Below are 16,923 nucleotides of genomic sequence, written 5' to 3' on the forward strand. Positions count from 1 at the left end.
TCTTCCCATAAGAGAATCCTCCTTCAGTCTCACTGTATGTGAATGTCTAGAGTCCTGTATAATTTATCATGTCCCTGTGCATTTTAGATCTAACTTACACATAGGAGAGAAAACATATGCCATCCGTCTCTGTGCTTCGTTTACCTTACTAACATGATTTGTTCTAGGTCCATCCATCTTTTTATGGAACTTTCTTCCCCTAATGACTATATTACATAATGAGTTAATACCAGTCACTTGAAACTTGGAGCCAATCAAAGTAAAACACCAGGGCCGCTGTCGTTTTGACCAAGAAATCTTTTATTTGCTAATGTTGACAGGGGCACATGTGACCACAGCATTTTGTGAGGCAGTTGAATTGCTCTATATATGCAACAACAAACCAGAGAATGCTAAGGGAAACAGGAACAACAGAGGAGCAGACCTGCTCTACAGCCCTTTTCTCCCTAATCATTTGTTCTGAGGGTTGAACAAACAAGATTATTCATATGAGGGGCTCTAATTGTACTCAAGTGTCACAATATTATGTTATTTCTACTCTCCAGAGGGCTCACCTGTGTCCTTGTGGCATGTATCTGTTTGTAGTAGTCACTTCCCAGCAGTGTTCAGTGACCACATTTCCTCAGCACAGATTAATCATTCTTAACCTTGCAAATGCATGCGTTTAAACCAAGCCTCTAACAATTATGCATTTGATAGTTAGGTGGAGAAGGCAATTTTGCCATTGAAGTATCAAAGGTAGAGAGACAGTCCTGGCTGTTGACATCAAAAAACTTCTGAAACAAATCAGAGTAATGCTAATGTGTATATAATTTTTTATTAGTAACAGTATGGAGAAAGGTATACTTAAGTCCTTGGCCGTACAAGTGAGAACATGCTGTGTTAGAGAAGAAGATAGGAAAGCAAAACCCTATAGATACGGCTTTAATAATAACTGAGACAATCTCAGGCAAACATTTGAAGCCTTTGAGCCTTACATCTTCATGTATTTATTGTAGAATTAAAATATAGCAGTATGGAATAGAAAACTCTTTCCAACTCTGAAGTCTCCAGTTCTCTGAGTTGAATTTTGCATATGGAAACTGTTCTTTCTGTTAATCCAGTCCTGTTAGGATTATCAAAATGTACTGCATATTTTGTCCTAGTCAAGAAGTAGTCAAGAGACCTAAGCTAGGTTCATTTAGCTATTCTCAGAATATCATTTTGAGTGGACTGATGTAAAGATTAGAGGTGCCCAGAATAAACTGTCCATTAGTTCATGCTACTATACTTGCCTACCCTGCTCTAGTTGTTACTCTTTTTAGAGTCAGAATCGTTTTTTTCCCCCTGAGTATGTTAATTACTCCTATAGCTTTCTAATACTTTTTTTTTCCTTTTTGTTGGTTGTGGGTCCTGAACTCTGGGCCTGGGCACTGTCCCTCAGCTCAATGCTAGTGCTCTACCACTTGACCATAGCACCATTTTCACCTTTTTCTGCTTATGTGGTGCTGAGGAATCGACCCCAGGGCCTCCTTCATGCAAGGCAAGCACTCTGCCACTGAGCTACCTTCCCAGCCCCGTTTTTTAATACATTTTATAGGTTTATCAGTTAGCAACTGGTTGGTATCAGTTAACAAGTTCTGGTACCAAACTGTCCACACATCACTTCTTAAGCTCATGATTCTTTCTCTGATTTGAGGTTGTCGCTGGGCTCAGCAGGGCATTTTGTATGGAGTCTGTTGGGTTCCTGGCTGAGTCATCTATAGTCAGATTCAGTACACTGGGCAGTTGTGTTTCTGGGCATTTACCAGTAGTCTGCAGGGACACCATTCAGCATGGTAAGGGTAGGAAGATTCCTGGACCATGTGTCTTTTACCATCTAGCAAGTTGCCCTGGGTCTCTTCATAGAGTAATGCAGGGTTCCTTGTGGAAAAGTAGAAACGTGAAAGGCCTCTTGAAGCCTCAATGCAGGTTGGCACAGAGTTGCTTCTGCTGTGTCCTGTTTCCTGAGTCAACTCAAGTGGCCAGCCAAGATGCAAGAAATGGAAAAATAGATATGCATGCCATCTTTACAGAAGTAGTTGTAACATCTCAAGACAAAGAAGTAAAGTACAAAGAGGAAGAATAATTAACCATCTGCTATACACACTCAGTTCTTTTCACTACATTATTGCTAAAGAAGTGGATATACCATGTAGCCCAGGTGGTAGGGCACCTGCCACTGAGCATAAAACATCAGGTATGCAGTTCAAATCCCAGTCTCTGACAAAAACAAAAAGCATCCCCTAAAACATTGACTTGTACCTCTATCATTGAGTTAACTGATACGGGAAAGTCTTAGGAGTCAGTCAGTCCCTCTAAGCAACATAGAATAAATCTCTTACTTCTCCTTAATGGCAGCTCATTGTATCTTACGGGAATTGCTTGCCGCTCCTCTGCAGCCTTCTCAACTCCAAGTCTCAAAGGGCTGTCACCATTAATTGTATCATCTGCCGCACTACTTAAGAGTCAGCGTGTCACCTGCCCAGCTATGTATGACATTTACCACTGAGGCTTTTCCCCCATTATATTACTTCTCCTTGGTGTATCTGTTGTAGCACTTGCTAAAATAATCTCCATTTGCCTTTGTAGAAAAGATATATGTGGGGGCTGGGAAGGTGGCTCAGTGGTAGAGCGCTTGCCTTGCATGCCTGAGGCCCTGGGCTCGATTCCTCAGCACCACATAAGCAAAAAGAAAAAAAGCCGGAAGTGGCGCTGTGGCTCAAGTGGTAGAGCGCTAGCCTTGAGCTGAAGAGCTGAGGGACAGCGCCCAGGCCCAGAGTTCAGGCCCCATGACCGGGCCCCCCCCTCCAAAAAAGATATATGTGTGTGTGTATATATATATATATATATATATATATATATATATATATATATATATATATATATATATATATATATATATATATATATATATATATAGGTAAGTTATAGTGTGCTTTTATGCAGCATACCCTCTTGGTACTCTATATTATTCACAGAGTAAGGCAAATGCTAATTCTAACATGCGCTGCTGTAGGTGGTTCTAGTCAGTTTTTATCCAAGTTCTGACTCAGCCCAGACTCCTTTAGGTTTGTGAGATCTAATAAGATCATAGCACCGGGTGGTATAGCTGCAGGCAGAAAATACTGCTTGCCAAATGTATTTTCCTTTATAGCGAGTTCATAAATTAAGGCAGGTCCCTGAGCCACTGTGCCTGTATGCATACATTACAACAGATCTCCCTTTGATTGGGCACCTTCCCTTCTAGCCACTAATTTCTCTGAGATGATGCCAAACTCCTGGGCCTATACCACTTTAACATTCCCTACCTCTCCATGTCAAATGATAATTAATATGACTTTACAGTTGAGGTGGTACTCTTCTTCCATTAATAATACCCATTATTTCTAGGTGTTTTAACTTGAGTTTAAAAATTGACTCTGGGGGTGGAACTTGACTTGGAAGCTTATTTTAAAGTGAATAGTTTGTTTCTAATTTTTTTCCTTTTTTAGTGAGCTTCCCTTTTAAAAGAAATTTTGTGTTGCTTTTGAGTTATGCATGTATTGGAAAAAATTTCTAAAATAAGTATCATTTTGGATATATAATTCATTTTGATATCAGTCTGCAGTATCTCATAGAGCTGAGACCTCACAGGGGTTTTTAACCTGTCATTTGTGTGGCAGAGTCGAGCTCTGTTGTATTGCTTCAATTGCCCTCAGACTGGGATTTTTTTTTTACACTGTTTCTCACAACTCTACCCCAAATTTTCTTTTTATGCCAGAGCATTTAAAGGTTCTTACTGAATTGTTTCTTGTGATAAGACACAATCCATTTTTACATCTTATTTTTATGGATGTCTTATTTTTCTATTGTAGACTTGGTAGAAGAGACACAAAGGAAAGACGAAGAAATGGAATCACTGCAGGTATAGTAAATTCTCAAATAGGGCATGTATTCTCATGATTAAAAATACTTGGTTTTTGCTCTGTTATCCTTTTTATTGTTATAAAGTAGACCAGAAAATGCCATGTGAAAGGTTGAAAGTTGAAATTGGAATTTGCTTCCTTTAGCAGTCTCTGAGAACACCTACAATGTAAAGCAGGAAGCCAGCTCAGCCTGTAGGCTACTCTTGAAAGGAACCACTATGTCTTTGCCAAGTATAGTGGGAGCTTCAGCATCAGGAAAAGAATGCAGAATCCTTCAAAAGTCATGTCCTCCAAATCAAGGCTTATAAGTGGTAATGAATTGATGGAATCTACATTTTTCAAGTGAAAGTCAAGCATATTCTTCTAGTCCCTGAATGTTATCCTGATAGGAATCTTAACACTTACATGGAACTTAACATTTGCCTTAGAGCCAGTCACCAAGTGGCTTACACCTATAATTGTAGCTACTAAAGAGGTTAAGATTTGAGGATCTCAGTCCAAAGCCAGCCTGGACAGAAAAACCCGTTAACTGGAGACTTTTTTCTCCAGTTAACTACAAGAAAGCCAGAAGTAGAACTGTGGCTCAAGGGTAAAGAATTTAGCTTGATCCAGAGCAGCTCAGGGACAGTTCAAACCCCAGGATTGACAGTTTTTTGTTTTTTGTTTTTTGTTTTTTGCTTTGGCTAGCCTCTCAATTTGCCATGGATTTATGCACACTTCTTGGACTAGAAAATTATGTTTGAAAGATTCTGCTAGAATTTTAATTGACATTTCCATGGTATGAACAATTGATGTTCAGTTGGCATCTGACAGAAGTTCTCTTCCTTTTACATTGGGTTAACTCAAAAGAGGATAACTCAAATGTCTATCTTTATTAGAGAAAACATAATCAGTTTTACTCACATGACAGAACCAATTCACTTAATGTCATGTTGGAGCTTACAAATAGTAAATAATTTGGACATTTAGAGTTCTCTTCATGGGCCTTGAGCTATAAGGCAGGACTAGAGGGTGAAATAATGAGCTGGCTTGGGTGCTTTAGGGATAAAGGTATTTGTTTCTGATAAATAGAGGATGGCCAAATGAAGTCCAAAAGAGCAGGGAAAATATTTTATGATTGGAGATTTTTCTGTTTTGACCCTTAATGACATTAATAGAAAATTGTGTAATTGACCTGAAGATGTTGTTGTTATAGTTTTGGATATGCGATAAAAGTGGCACATGATAGCTTCAGTTTTGCAATTCTTTTTAGTCTCTTGCATTATATTTAGGCCTAAGAAGAAAGAGCACTAGTTTGGTGTAAGGCTATGAAAAATCTGAAGTATATTGCAGATTCTATTTCTGCTTATCCCGATGAAATTAATATCAGCAGTGCTTATTCTAAAATGAAAAGCTGTATTTACGCTAAAATGTGTATATTGAGAAAATAATACAATCTTATTAGGCATTTTAGTTATGTGTTCTGATTGCCATTGGCTCCAGAATATCACATATAAACATATTTATTGAGCACAGATAGTCTTTCAAATGACATTATAAATAGTTGTTATCTCATTTCTTGCACAGTACAGATTTTGCAACAGTAGTCCCATTAAATTGAATAGTCAATGTTGCTTCTCAAATATTTATTAAGTATTGGCACCATTTTCTTTCTACACGTCCAGCCAGTGCAATAAAAGGCACCAGCCAACCAGCTCTTGGACATTTATGGATGTAGAATGTGCTGTACAGTGCTCTACAACAGAACAGTTAAATGTTGGCACATTGTAATGGTGATTAATATCTCATACTAAAACTCTATTGAGAAGAGAGGAAACTGACACCTCTCAGAGTAAGGGGAGTTCAGAGTCACATCCCAGAAAGCCTTTAATGGAAAGTCTAGAGGAAGATCCATAGACGGTGCATGAATCCCTGAGTTTCTGTATTGAGATATATGTGTTATATATGAAAGTTTGGAGGCTACTAGAAGACTAGTAAAAAATTAGTATGTAGGTTGAGTTCTTAAAGTAGCACAACAGTACAATTCTGAGAAAATGGACATTTTCTAGAAAATGATGACAGTAAGGATTGGAGGTTAAAAACGTTAAGCCCTGGCTCTGCTTCTGATTCACTAGATAACATTATAAAACTTAAATTAACTTTGCTGTGCCTATTTTCCCATCTGTAATATCACATCATGAAACAGTCTTCCACAACTGTTTAGTGTAGGTTAGATTGTCCTAGAAGAGAGAGCTAAATATTTAATTCTAATATAAAATATTAGCAAATCCTCGTGTCTCCAAACTGGGGTGATTTTATGTATTCCTTGCCGTCTTAGAATTGTTCATAATTATATGTATAAGGTATTCTATTCACTCTTGGAATGAATAATCACTGAGCAATGATACTATGTGTGGCACTGTAGCGAGTAGAAGGGTCTATGGACAAGCTCCATGTACCAGATTACTTCTTTTCCTTTATTACAGACTTATCAGATACCAGTATTAAATGAGTATTTAAAATAAATGTTGAGAAATGGCATTAGAGGGCATGTATATTAGGAACACTTAAGTTGTGTGAGTACAATAGGAAGTACATCTGTCCTGTCATAGGAACATCTGTCTTTGCTATTGGAGGTAGGTTGAAATTGAATGGGAGTTCAACATAATTGAAGGTTGATAGGCTAAGTGGAGTTGGAGTGACAATCAAAGTTAGCTTCCTAAAGGAACCCAGTGTTTAAGTGGCAAGTAAGAGTTATCTAAGCAAATTTGGCCTGTATGTAAAAAATGTTTTAGGTCCCAGAAAGGATGTGGAAAGTATTATGTGAAGGAAAGAACAATTTCACACTTCAGGGCCTGAAAGAAATGCACTGTAGGGGGCTGGGAAGGTAGCTCAGCGGTAGAGTGCTTGCCTTGCATGCATAGGCCCTGGGTTGGATTCCTCAGCACCACATAAGCAAAAAGAAAAAAGCCAGAAGTGGCACTGTGGCTCAAGTGGTAGAGCACTAGCCTTGAGCTGAAGAGCTGAGGGACAGCGCCCAGGCCCAGAGTTCAGGCTCCACAACTGGACCCCCCCCCCCAAAAAAAAAAAAAAAAAGAAGTACACTGTATGGAATGGAGCACCTAAAAGAGGAGAGGCAAAGAGGAGTTTGTAAAATAGGAGTTTGTAAAATACAGCTACTGTGGATGCAAAGTCAGTGAAAGGTTTGGAAAATAACAAAAGAAAGGTCAGATTTGCAGTTTGAATAGGTGACTGGCTATCAAGTTGAAAGTGACTGGGAGCAGATGAGACTGAAGCCAGCAGCACAAGGAGACACCTAGTTGTTTATGAGACTCTTGGTTAGAGAAGGCAGTGCCCTGGGTTGGGTAGCAGCAGACAGTTTTAAGAGTACTGATGGCTTCTTAATATTTTTTAGGATATATTTACGTTTGTTTTAAAGAAACTTTAAGACTGATGCTTAGGAAGTAAAATGAAAAAAATAAGAATGCTCTTTGCTTTCTTTTTTGAGCAATTCATCAGTGGTTGTGCTCATGAGTGGAAAGGGGAGTCGACTAGTTCAATTTCGCTCCTTGTCAGTGCCCAGTCAGCAGTGACAGTAGGGTAATAGGGGAAATCATATAATTCTTGCACTCAGAGGACTTTAAAGGAGCATGCAGAATTCCGTGTTATCAAATCTGGTGTCAGTAAAAGGTATAGTAGCAGTTAACTCTCAGGGGAAGGATGTAGGATGAGATAAAATGAAAACCTAGGCCAAAGAAAAAGTCATTAGAACTGAATAAACATTTGTCCTATCTCTTCTGTTATGGGTTTGGTTTTAAACCAAAAAAATTACTACCTACCGAGTGTTAAATTTTTGTTGTACTCATGAAATAACTCTCCTTATGTGTAATTTTCCCAAATACTCACCACTGAACACAAGGCCTTACCATAGGTGGTGTTCAGTAAATTTCTGTGGACTGACAAAATGAATGCCACACTACTAGTCTCTTATTTAATCAAACATCTGATCCTGGATCTCTTCAAGTTTCAGTCATTAAAGACTGGTTCTTGTCCAATAGTTTTTTGTTTTTAGGGTCTTGCCATTATCCCAGGCAAAGCTCAAACTGGTGATCTGACTTTGCCTCCTCTGTGCTGAGGTTTATAGATATGTATCACCATGACCGTCCTTGAATTCATTTTGTGGGTAAGACTTCCATGTAATACTATTCTTTTTTGGCTATTGCGCGCGTGCGCGCACGCACACACACACACACACACACGCACACACACTCACAGGCACACACACACACACACACACACACACACACACACACACACACACACCTCTTTTTCACAGTTCTACCTTTCCCCTCCAGCTCTGCTTTCCATCCCTTCTACAAGGTACTTTTGAAAGAAAAGTTTGTAAGAGAGTAACTTGTAACTTGGTGAGGAGCAGTGGAAAGGCTAAGATGGCAGGGGCAAAGGGATGGGCAGCAAGGAGGAGAATGTTTTTCACCTTACAACAAATCACAAACAACAGAGACAAATACATTTGACAGTGACAGTTACAATGCAGCTGGTAATTACCCAAATTTTTCATTGCAGCTTAACTTTGCCTGGCTTATTTTTTGTGACATTTCTTGCAGTTACATTGTGTGCTGCCCTTCTTAAAAACACAGCAATGTCTTTGACTCTAAATGTGCCATGCCTTATCAGAGTTCTATTTGAATATGAGTTTGAGGAACATTGACACAAACAAATCCCTTCTTTAATCCTCTTGAGATCATAGGAAACAGTTAAAATAGGCACAAAAGGTAATCCATTTTCCCTCAATTTATTGAAATGTATTCGCTGACTTGGCACCTTGCTTGCAATGGCTGGTAATGTTGGCACTGCTGCTTTATTTTCATTTTTTCCCCAAAATACCAACTTACATAGTTCACATTTAAGTGATTATTGTTTTTTCCCCATGTTACTTTGTTTGCCCCAAAATGCACTAAAAAGATACTCTGCTTAAGAAAAGCTGGATGGTGCTATCTATAAAGATCACCATGCCCAGGAGCTGAACAACTTACATGCCCCTCTTTTTTGCTAACTTAACAGTCTTCTTTCTTTATAATTTATTTCAAATGAACCAAGTATAGGTAATGGTGGACATATTTTTTCCCTTCATTTTCCTTTGGCAAGGCTGTGAGTAAAAGATCTGTGGCAGTAAGAATACTAACGCCATAGGACTCTTGAGAGGATTATGATAAGAAATTTGGAAACCTTTGTGTCTGGCCAGGTGTTCAATTAAGTTTTAATTGTACACATGGACTGTTGATTTCCATCTATCATGTGTGCATAATGCTGTATGCTGGAGATGTAGCAGAAAACAAATCCTGCACTGACCCTGTCCTCAAAGAGTGCCTTTTTCCTTCTTTCTTTGTCCCCTCCCCTTCTGTTTCCCACATCTCCCTGAACAGCTGTGTAACTTAAAAGTCTTATCTGGGACAGAATATGCTAAAGAAAGTATCGTGTCTTTGGGTGGCTAAAGATGTAGCTAAATGTAGAGGAAGTAAAAAGAAGGAGCAATGTGACAATAATAGGACTGATTATTAACTAAATATGAATATCTCCTTTTCTTAAGGGAAGAAAAGAATTTTAGTTGGAGCACCTATAATCTAAAAGTTGCTGCAGGTATTTCTGGTATTTTTGGTCATTAGGAATTTCATTAGAAATAGACTGAATCTTTTGTTTACTAAAACAGCAGTTATAAAATAAGGTTCTCTTGTCTGTGTGTGTGGTGTGTGTGTGTGTGTGTGTGTGTGTGTGTGTGTGTGTGTGTGTGTGTGTGTGTGTGTGTGTGTGTGTGTGTGTGTGTGTGTGTGTGTGTGTGTGTGTGTGTGTGTGTGTGTGTGTGTATTCATTTATGCACATACTGGGGTAGAACCCAGTTCCCTCACATGTTCAAGTCAGGCATTTCACAGTTTAGCTTACCCCTGGCCCAGAGTTAAAAAAAAAAAATTATGGCACTCATGAAGCTCTGTCGTGAAGGATATAGAATAGCATTAATGCCAGGCAGTTTTTCAGATGCCCTATGATTACATTTAATTTCTCCAGTAGGGGGCTCTTTAAATGTTCTGGAATGTTCTGTTTGAAGAGTTTGATTATTACTATGTCTTTGGAACTACTTTACGTTTGGAGGGGAACATGTTGGATTTTGGTTTTGTTATCCCAATGGTGCTTAGGCAAAATGTTTTAAATGAGCAAGATAATCTTTTCCCCAGATATTAATGGAGAATGCCAGTGTAGAGTTGACAGACATATTATTGAAGATAACATGGCAAGGAAAGTAAAAAAGAAATGTGATTGACACAGGTGAATAAACTGCCCTGGCGGAAACTGACAAGATAGTTCATTAATACTCAGTGGACCCAGTAGATGGCCATCAAAGAAGTGGACTTGTGACAGACCACCTGGACCATTTCCAGAATGTTCCTGTCAATCATTTCTGCCAGACTGTGGAATGCACATGGCTTGTACATTCAATGTACATAAATGGCTTGGGGATTTTAGAGATTGTACTTACAATGTGGATACATTCTTGAAATAATACAATAGGGTGAAGAGAGGTAGATCAGGATGTGTCGCTTCAGAGTTACTGGTCAAAGGGCAGAGTGAGGGGGAAATCGGATACTCTGCTCTCACACAGCTTCTTGGGAAGTTTGGAACAATTCACTTCCCCTGAAATTCTTATTTGCTTGGGAAATACTAGCTAAAAACAATATATATTGATTCATTTCTCCATAGAACCTAGGCAAATAAGTTCAGATATCTCTGTTTTTTTCTGACATGTGACTTTTTTTTGTAAGTCATGGGACTTGAACTCAGGATCTGGGTGCTGTCCCTGAGCTTTTCCTGCTCATTGGGAGTGCTCTACCACCATGAGCCACAGCTCCTCTTCTGGTTTTCTGGAGGTTAATTGGAGATAAGAGTCTCATGGACTTTCCTGCCCTGGCTGGCTTTGAACTGTGAGTCTCAGATCTCAGCCTCTTGAGTAGCTAGGATTACAGGCATGAGCCACCAGCGCCTGGCTGTGACTTTCTTTTTTATTCTGAGCAATATTAACTATGGGAAACATGGATGATTGCCCACCATCGGGGGGGGGGGGCAACCCTTTGACACTTTCCGAGCAGGCAACTTAATGGCCAACATCTCCCTTTTATCAAAAGATAGAGAAAAGTTATCAAGCCTTAAATTTGGCACGAGGTCTCAGCAGACATAAAGCATTAGCCGTCTGCCTAAGGGGTCAAGCAGGATCTCAGCCATTTATATTTGCATACTTCAATTTACGACATAAAGAAGCCTCAGGAGAGTAGGAAACTAAACTCAGTTAAATAGATTCCTCTTGAAATGTTAGTGATCATTAAGTTTTATCATCCTATTTTACCTGAAATTTGCAACTTAATTTTAATTCCAAATTTATGACAGAATAAAATTGAAAATAAAATATCCTGAGAGTATTTTTGATGTCTGAATATATAGAAGCTGATTGACTAGGCTATTTTCTTTTGAGAATAAGGAAGTTTCAAAGCATACCGGGTTCTGTTTATCCAGTGGGATGAAAAGCAAAAGTCTTCAGGACTCAGCATTCTCCTTGAGTCCAGCATCTAAAAATGCCTCTTAAAAGACAAATGCCACTTCGAAAATTTATAAATGCAGAGATAAAGCTTAGTCTTTAGGAGCCCAAATTTTACTCTTTTGACAAACATCTTGGTAGTGAAAATGATCTGGGATATTTTTATAGCTTTTATCAATTGTTCCCGCAAGGGGAAGATTATCTGGTACATCTTCATACGTCATCTCCTTAGCAGCTGATTTCTCAAGGTAGCACCTCCCGCACAGCTCCCCATGCCATGTCAAAGTCCCAGCTCTACACACCTCGGGCACTGGTGATGATGGAAATAGCTGCTTTTCTTAGGAGAAAAGAAAAGCTACTTTAGCACACTATGATGTTTCACAGTGGTGTGCTAATCTAGCGTTTACCCCAGTCTCCAGAGTTAACAGTCACTATACAATTTAGAGCAGTTTCATCTGCATTGTAGAATTGAAATGATCACTTAAATATATCACTTATATTTCCCCCATCACATCTCTAGGTCGATCTTAAGCTTTGAGGAGATAACCACCTTAAATCCATTTGGATTTGATAACAATGACACTTATGAAAATCAATATACTAAGTAATGTCTAGAGTGTACCACATATTTGAAAACATATACTTAGCAATAATACCTTTCTGGCTGAAACAATTTTTCATTGATTCATAAAACAAAACAAATCTCTGATTTTTTTTTTTTGTCTGTGGTAGGGTTTAAATTCAGGGCCTGGGCACTCTCCCTGAGCTTTATCCACCACTTTAAATTACAATGACACTTCTGATTTTTGGCCGTTAATTGGAGATCTGAGTCTCCCAGAATTTTTCTGCCCCGGCTGGCCTTTGAACCATGATCCTCAGATCTCAGCTTCCTGAGTAGCTAAGCTCCTGGCTTTTCAAACTCTGATTTTTAAAGTATTCAAATAATATCACTGAAAGATATTTTGTTCTTATCTCTAGAGTTGTCTCTCCTTCACCCCCTATCCCCAATCCAGATTTCCAGATTATAAGGAAATGCTATGGAAGATTTCTACAGTCTGGGAGATCACTAATTTGTCTCATTCTACTAACATACTTAATTTACATATGTTAAATCCTGTTTTAAGTCATCCCCCAATGTGATGGTCTTTGCATAAAAAAAGAAGAAAATGTTGCCTCTGAATTCTTAGGCAATGATATTAATAGCTACAGAGCAATTCTTGTCATGAACGATGATACAAATCTGTGTCATTCCTGTGGACACTACTATTCTCATTTTAGAGATAAGAAGACTATTACTTGCTTAACCAGTATGGGACAAGGGTAGGACTTGTGTTTGAATCTTTAGCACTGTACATACCTCAGAAGCTATGGTGCATAGAATTTCTGCATCCTTTTCCCCTCTTGGTTTGTTTACTGTATTTTCTTATTATTCCTTCTTCCCCAGGGTGGTGGAGGGGCGGGGCGCTTGAACTCAGGGCTTGCATTTTGTCTCTGAGCATTTTCTCTCAAGGCTACATATTCCAGCTTTTTGGTGGTTTAATTGGATATGAGTCTCATGGACTTTCCTTCTCAGGCTGGCTTCAAGCCTGGATCCTCTAATCTCAGCCTCCTGAGTAGCTAGGATTACAAGCATGACCCACTGGTGGCCCACTGATTATTATTCCATTTTTGTGACAATAATCCACATTAACGAAAGCAATTCAGTAATATACAGATTAATCATATAGTGTGGTTAAAGTATTGACACTCAACTATCAAAAAAAACTAAGGAATAATTTTTAGAACACATTGAATGGGACAGACAATAATAGAAACTTGGTATTATTGAATCTTCTTTCTGCCTTATAAATTTGAAACAATTTACAAATCCTCAGACCCCCAATTTGCATATATACAAAATCTAGGACAATGTCAAGTATATTTGGCTATGAGCATGTGAGGAAGATTTTAATTCCTAGCAAAATTCGGAACAATCCAGCAACCTCAACCCTTCTAGGAAGGAGAAGGATCGTTTTTCTTTTTCCATTCTGCACCTTTTCTTTTTGCTTATTCATCATGTTTTACATAAACAGACTGAAGAAAGTTGTTATTAAAGCCCTCCTCAGGCTTCTTCAATTTCAGTTTTAAACCAACTTCAGAATATTCTGGCAAAAAAATAAAGGCAACATTAGAAGGCTTCCATAAATTTTAAATTGTGCAAAAAGTGATAAAACTAAAATGCACTGGAAAAATGACTAATAAGCATTTCCTCTTATGCTAATCAGTGATTATTTTGGTTTTTAAAAATTAGCCCTCAAGTGTTCTCTTTTGCAGAGACTCTGTTTTTATATGTATTATTCTACATTGGATTTGTGTTTTTAAAGTGTAAAGTCTTATTAGTGTGCTAGAAAATAACACTATATCTGTTAAGATTTCTGAATTTGCTCATGAAATGAAATGGAAAATATTACCTACAAAAGATTCAGTGTCTTAACAACATTCTGGATGTAATAGAAGTCCACAGTCTTGTTTTCACTGTTAGAAAAGAACGAATAAATATGTGACTAGTGAAGATAAACCATATATAGGCTCATTGGTGAGTATAACCCCCTGGAGACAGATCCAAAAAAACTGCAGAGTGGAGGAGGGGCAGCAACCTAGAAGTGTCATTTAATTTCTCAGTACTGCAGTTTACTTTTTCTCATCCTTTTTTCTGTCATTTCCCTGTGCTGTCCAATACCTGGGCTTAGTTGGCCTGGAGTTAGACTCAGTAAAAGTAAGAAGTTGCAACTTACAAAGAAACACATATGGCAGAAATACAATCCTTTTTGTTATGTGATGAAATAAATATAAAACTGTGTACAAATAGCATTGTTTATTCGAACATGCAAGTTTATTGTGATAAAGCATATGTAATTTTATACTGTGACTTGACATCTGTTAAAAATGAGATTCTGAAAGGAAAGAGGTTTTGGAACATTTTTCCAGCATCTCCCTTAACCTGTAACATGCAGCACACAAAATAGCCTGGATGATAATAATAAAAAAATTTAACTATTTGTCCATATACTTTCACCATAAGCATATGGTTTTTTTCCATCAGCTGTGTTTCCCCAGGGCTATTAGAAGGCAATGTTCCCTTTTAATTTCACTGTAAGAATCAGCACACCCCGATCACAGTCCTTGAGTCTATTCTTCATTTATATCTAAGCAGGTTTGACATTGTCTAAAGTCAGACCCAGGGCCTGCCACCATAAATGTGGGCGAATAGATTAATTAGATGTATGGAAAGGAGAGAGGGAGAAAGAAAAGGATCAAAGAAGGAGGGAAAGAATTTGGAAGGAAGATAACAAAAGTTGGTGAAAGAAATACAAGACCAAAATGAGAAGCTTATGTAGACTGATGAGTAGTTTGGTTTCTGGGCATTGTATTTATTCATATATATGCACTTTTAAATTATTTCAACATTTAAAAGTTGGGTAAAAATATATTCTTATTCTCTCTCCCTCTCTTCTCTTCCTCCCTCTCTTTTCTTTTTCCTATCTTTTCTTTCTCTCTCTCTTGTCTCTCTCTTTCATGTTTCACCAAATCTTGTCCTGTGCAGAAAACTACAAGATTTTTCCATAGCATGTGAGGCGGGAAGTAATTCTTTAACAGATTCTTATAACTTAGAAGTCCCTGCATTTCCTATAAAGTGATCGAATTCTGTGATCAGTTTTGCATGTTTTGTTCTCTTGCAACAAATTGCCTCTGGGCATTATTAAGCAGCCGCAGACTATCTATCTATCTATATCTATCTATCTATCTATCTATCTATCTATCTATCTATCTATCTATCTATCTATCTATCTATCTAGATAGATAGATAGATAGATAGATAGATAGATAGATATGTAAGCAAATGATCAGGTTGGGTTCCAATAAAGCTTTATTTATGCACATTGAAGTTTGGATTTCATACAATTTTCACATCATGAAATATTAGTGTTAGTTTGATTTTGTTCAATATTGTAATACAAAGACCATTTCAAACTCATGGTCCTTGTACAAACAGTCTGGCTGGAGTTCCTCACTTTGCTGACTCCTGAAACTGTTTAATGATAATCTTATTTTAAAAAACGTTTGCCTTTTAAAAGATGAACTGGCATAGGAGGAGTCCAAGCATAAATTTTTGAGTTTTTCTACAAAGAATAAATTTCTGTTGGTAGAATGTAGAATAATTTGGCTGATGGAAGGAAAGTATAATTTTGAGCCATCAGATCTTCCTGGTCTCCAGTAACCTGGCCTCAGCTGATGCTACATTATCCATGACTAAACTTGTGCTTGCTGAGAATTTTTCTTTGCTGGTTAAAGCTGCTCATGTATACCTATTAATAAGCTACCATATTGTTTATTCACTCACTTCTTAGACTTTGGGATTTAAGGTGAGTTACTTGGAGGATGATTTTGAAGAGCAAGCCAACTGGGGATACCTTAGACTCACAAGTTATCTGAAGAGCAAAATGTTTTCAGTTTCAAGAAATGATTTCTTAAGATGTAGTGACTTTAAATGAGGGGCATTTTAAAAGTGATGTATGGTATTATTTTCCTCTAAAGTCAGAAATTTAAAAATTAGTTTGAAGTTATTTTGGTTTTATTAGTGTTCCTTTAATAGCTATTACTGTTTTGAGTGCTTCCAATAACTTTAAGATACTAGAACTTTCCAACTCTTTTCATAACTTACATCTCTCTTAAACAGCCGAATCTACTGTATAAACTTCCACCCTGGGAAGACGGTAGTCAGACTGCAGTGAAAAATCAGAATGAAGTTCATTTTGAAGAAAAAGCAGTTAAGTATTTCATAGGTAGGAATATGTAGGATATTTGGAATGGAATAGTGAAAATACATCTGTTTTATTGTAGGATATACAGGATAAGCCAGCCTTCAGGTATGCATTTTAGAAGTCAATCTAAATTGTGTTTTTCCTCAATTTATTCAGATAAAAAAATTGTTTCACACTGAAATTAGAGAGCTGGTAATCTGAGGTTAGTTTGAAATTCTTCAGTTACTTTTCCCTTCAACCTGTGTATTATATTAGTGAATGGGTCTTAATAGTACAATTTTCATTTAGAATGCATGGAAACCTAACCCAGTTTTGCAAAATAGACTATTCTGAAACTTTCAGCTTAGTGTTTGATTATCCTTAGCAGCACCACAGGTGCACTGAAGCAGAGAAATATATCACTGAAGCACATAGAAAGTATATGGGAATGAAGGGTGAGATCAGCCAGTGTCTAATATAACATTCCTCCTGCTTTCATCCTTCATGAGTGGGGAATAAATGGCTCTGAATGAGGATTGTTGGAATTTACTAAAGGTAAGCAGTTTAATCCCCAAGGTAGACTGTGTGCTCTTAGCATTTGATGAGTCAGTGCTGTAACATGCATTTGCAGGAGAAA

At 37.8% G+C, this 16,923-nt stretch overlaps 1 protein-coding gene across 10 annotated transcripts in view; it reads left to right on the top strand.

Moving 5' to 3' along the window:
* The window catches only part of Cep128 (centrosomal protein 128), a 277,887-nt gene that overhangs the window by 215,781 nt on the left and 45,183 nt on the right, over positions 1-16,923 (top strand). For 9 of the 10 annotated variants that reach the window (XM_070028501.1, XM_070028506.1, XM_070028496.1 and 6 more), the window contains 2 exons: positions 3,876-3,925; positions 16,223-16,312. In XM_070028501.1, coding sequence (XP_069884602.1) covers positions 3,876-3,925; positions 16,223-16,312 — 140 coding nt within the window. The remainder of the gene's footprint in view (positions 1-3,875; positions 3,926-16,222; positions 16,313-16,923) is intronic. The other variant, XM_070028508.1, reaches the window with a different exon arrangement.

This window comes from Dipodomys merriami, unplaced genomic scaffold, assembly GCF_024711535.1.
Source record: "Dipodomys merriami isolate MVZ:Mamm:240054 unplaced genomic scaffold, mDipMer1.0.p SCAF_1, whole genome shotgun sequence".
NCBI lineage: Eukaryota > Metazoa > Chordata > Mammalia > Rodentia > Heteromyidae > Dipodomys > Dipodomys merriami.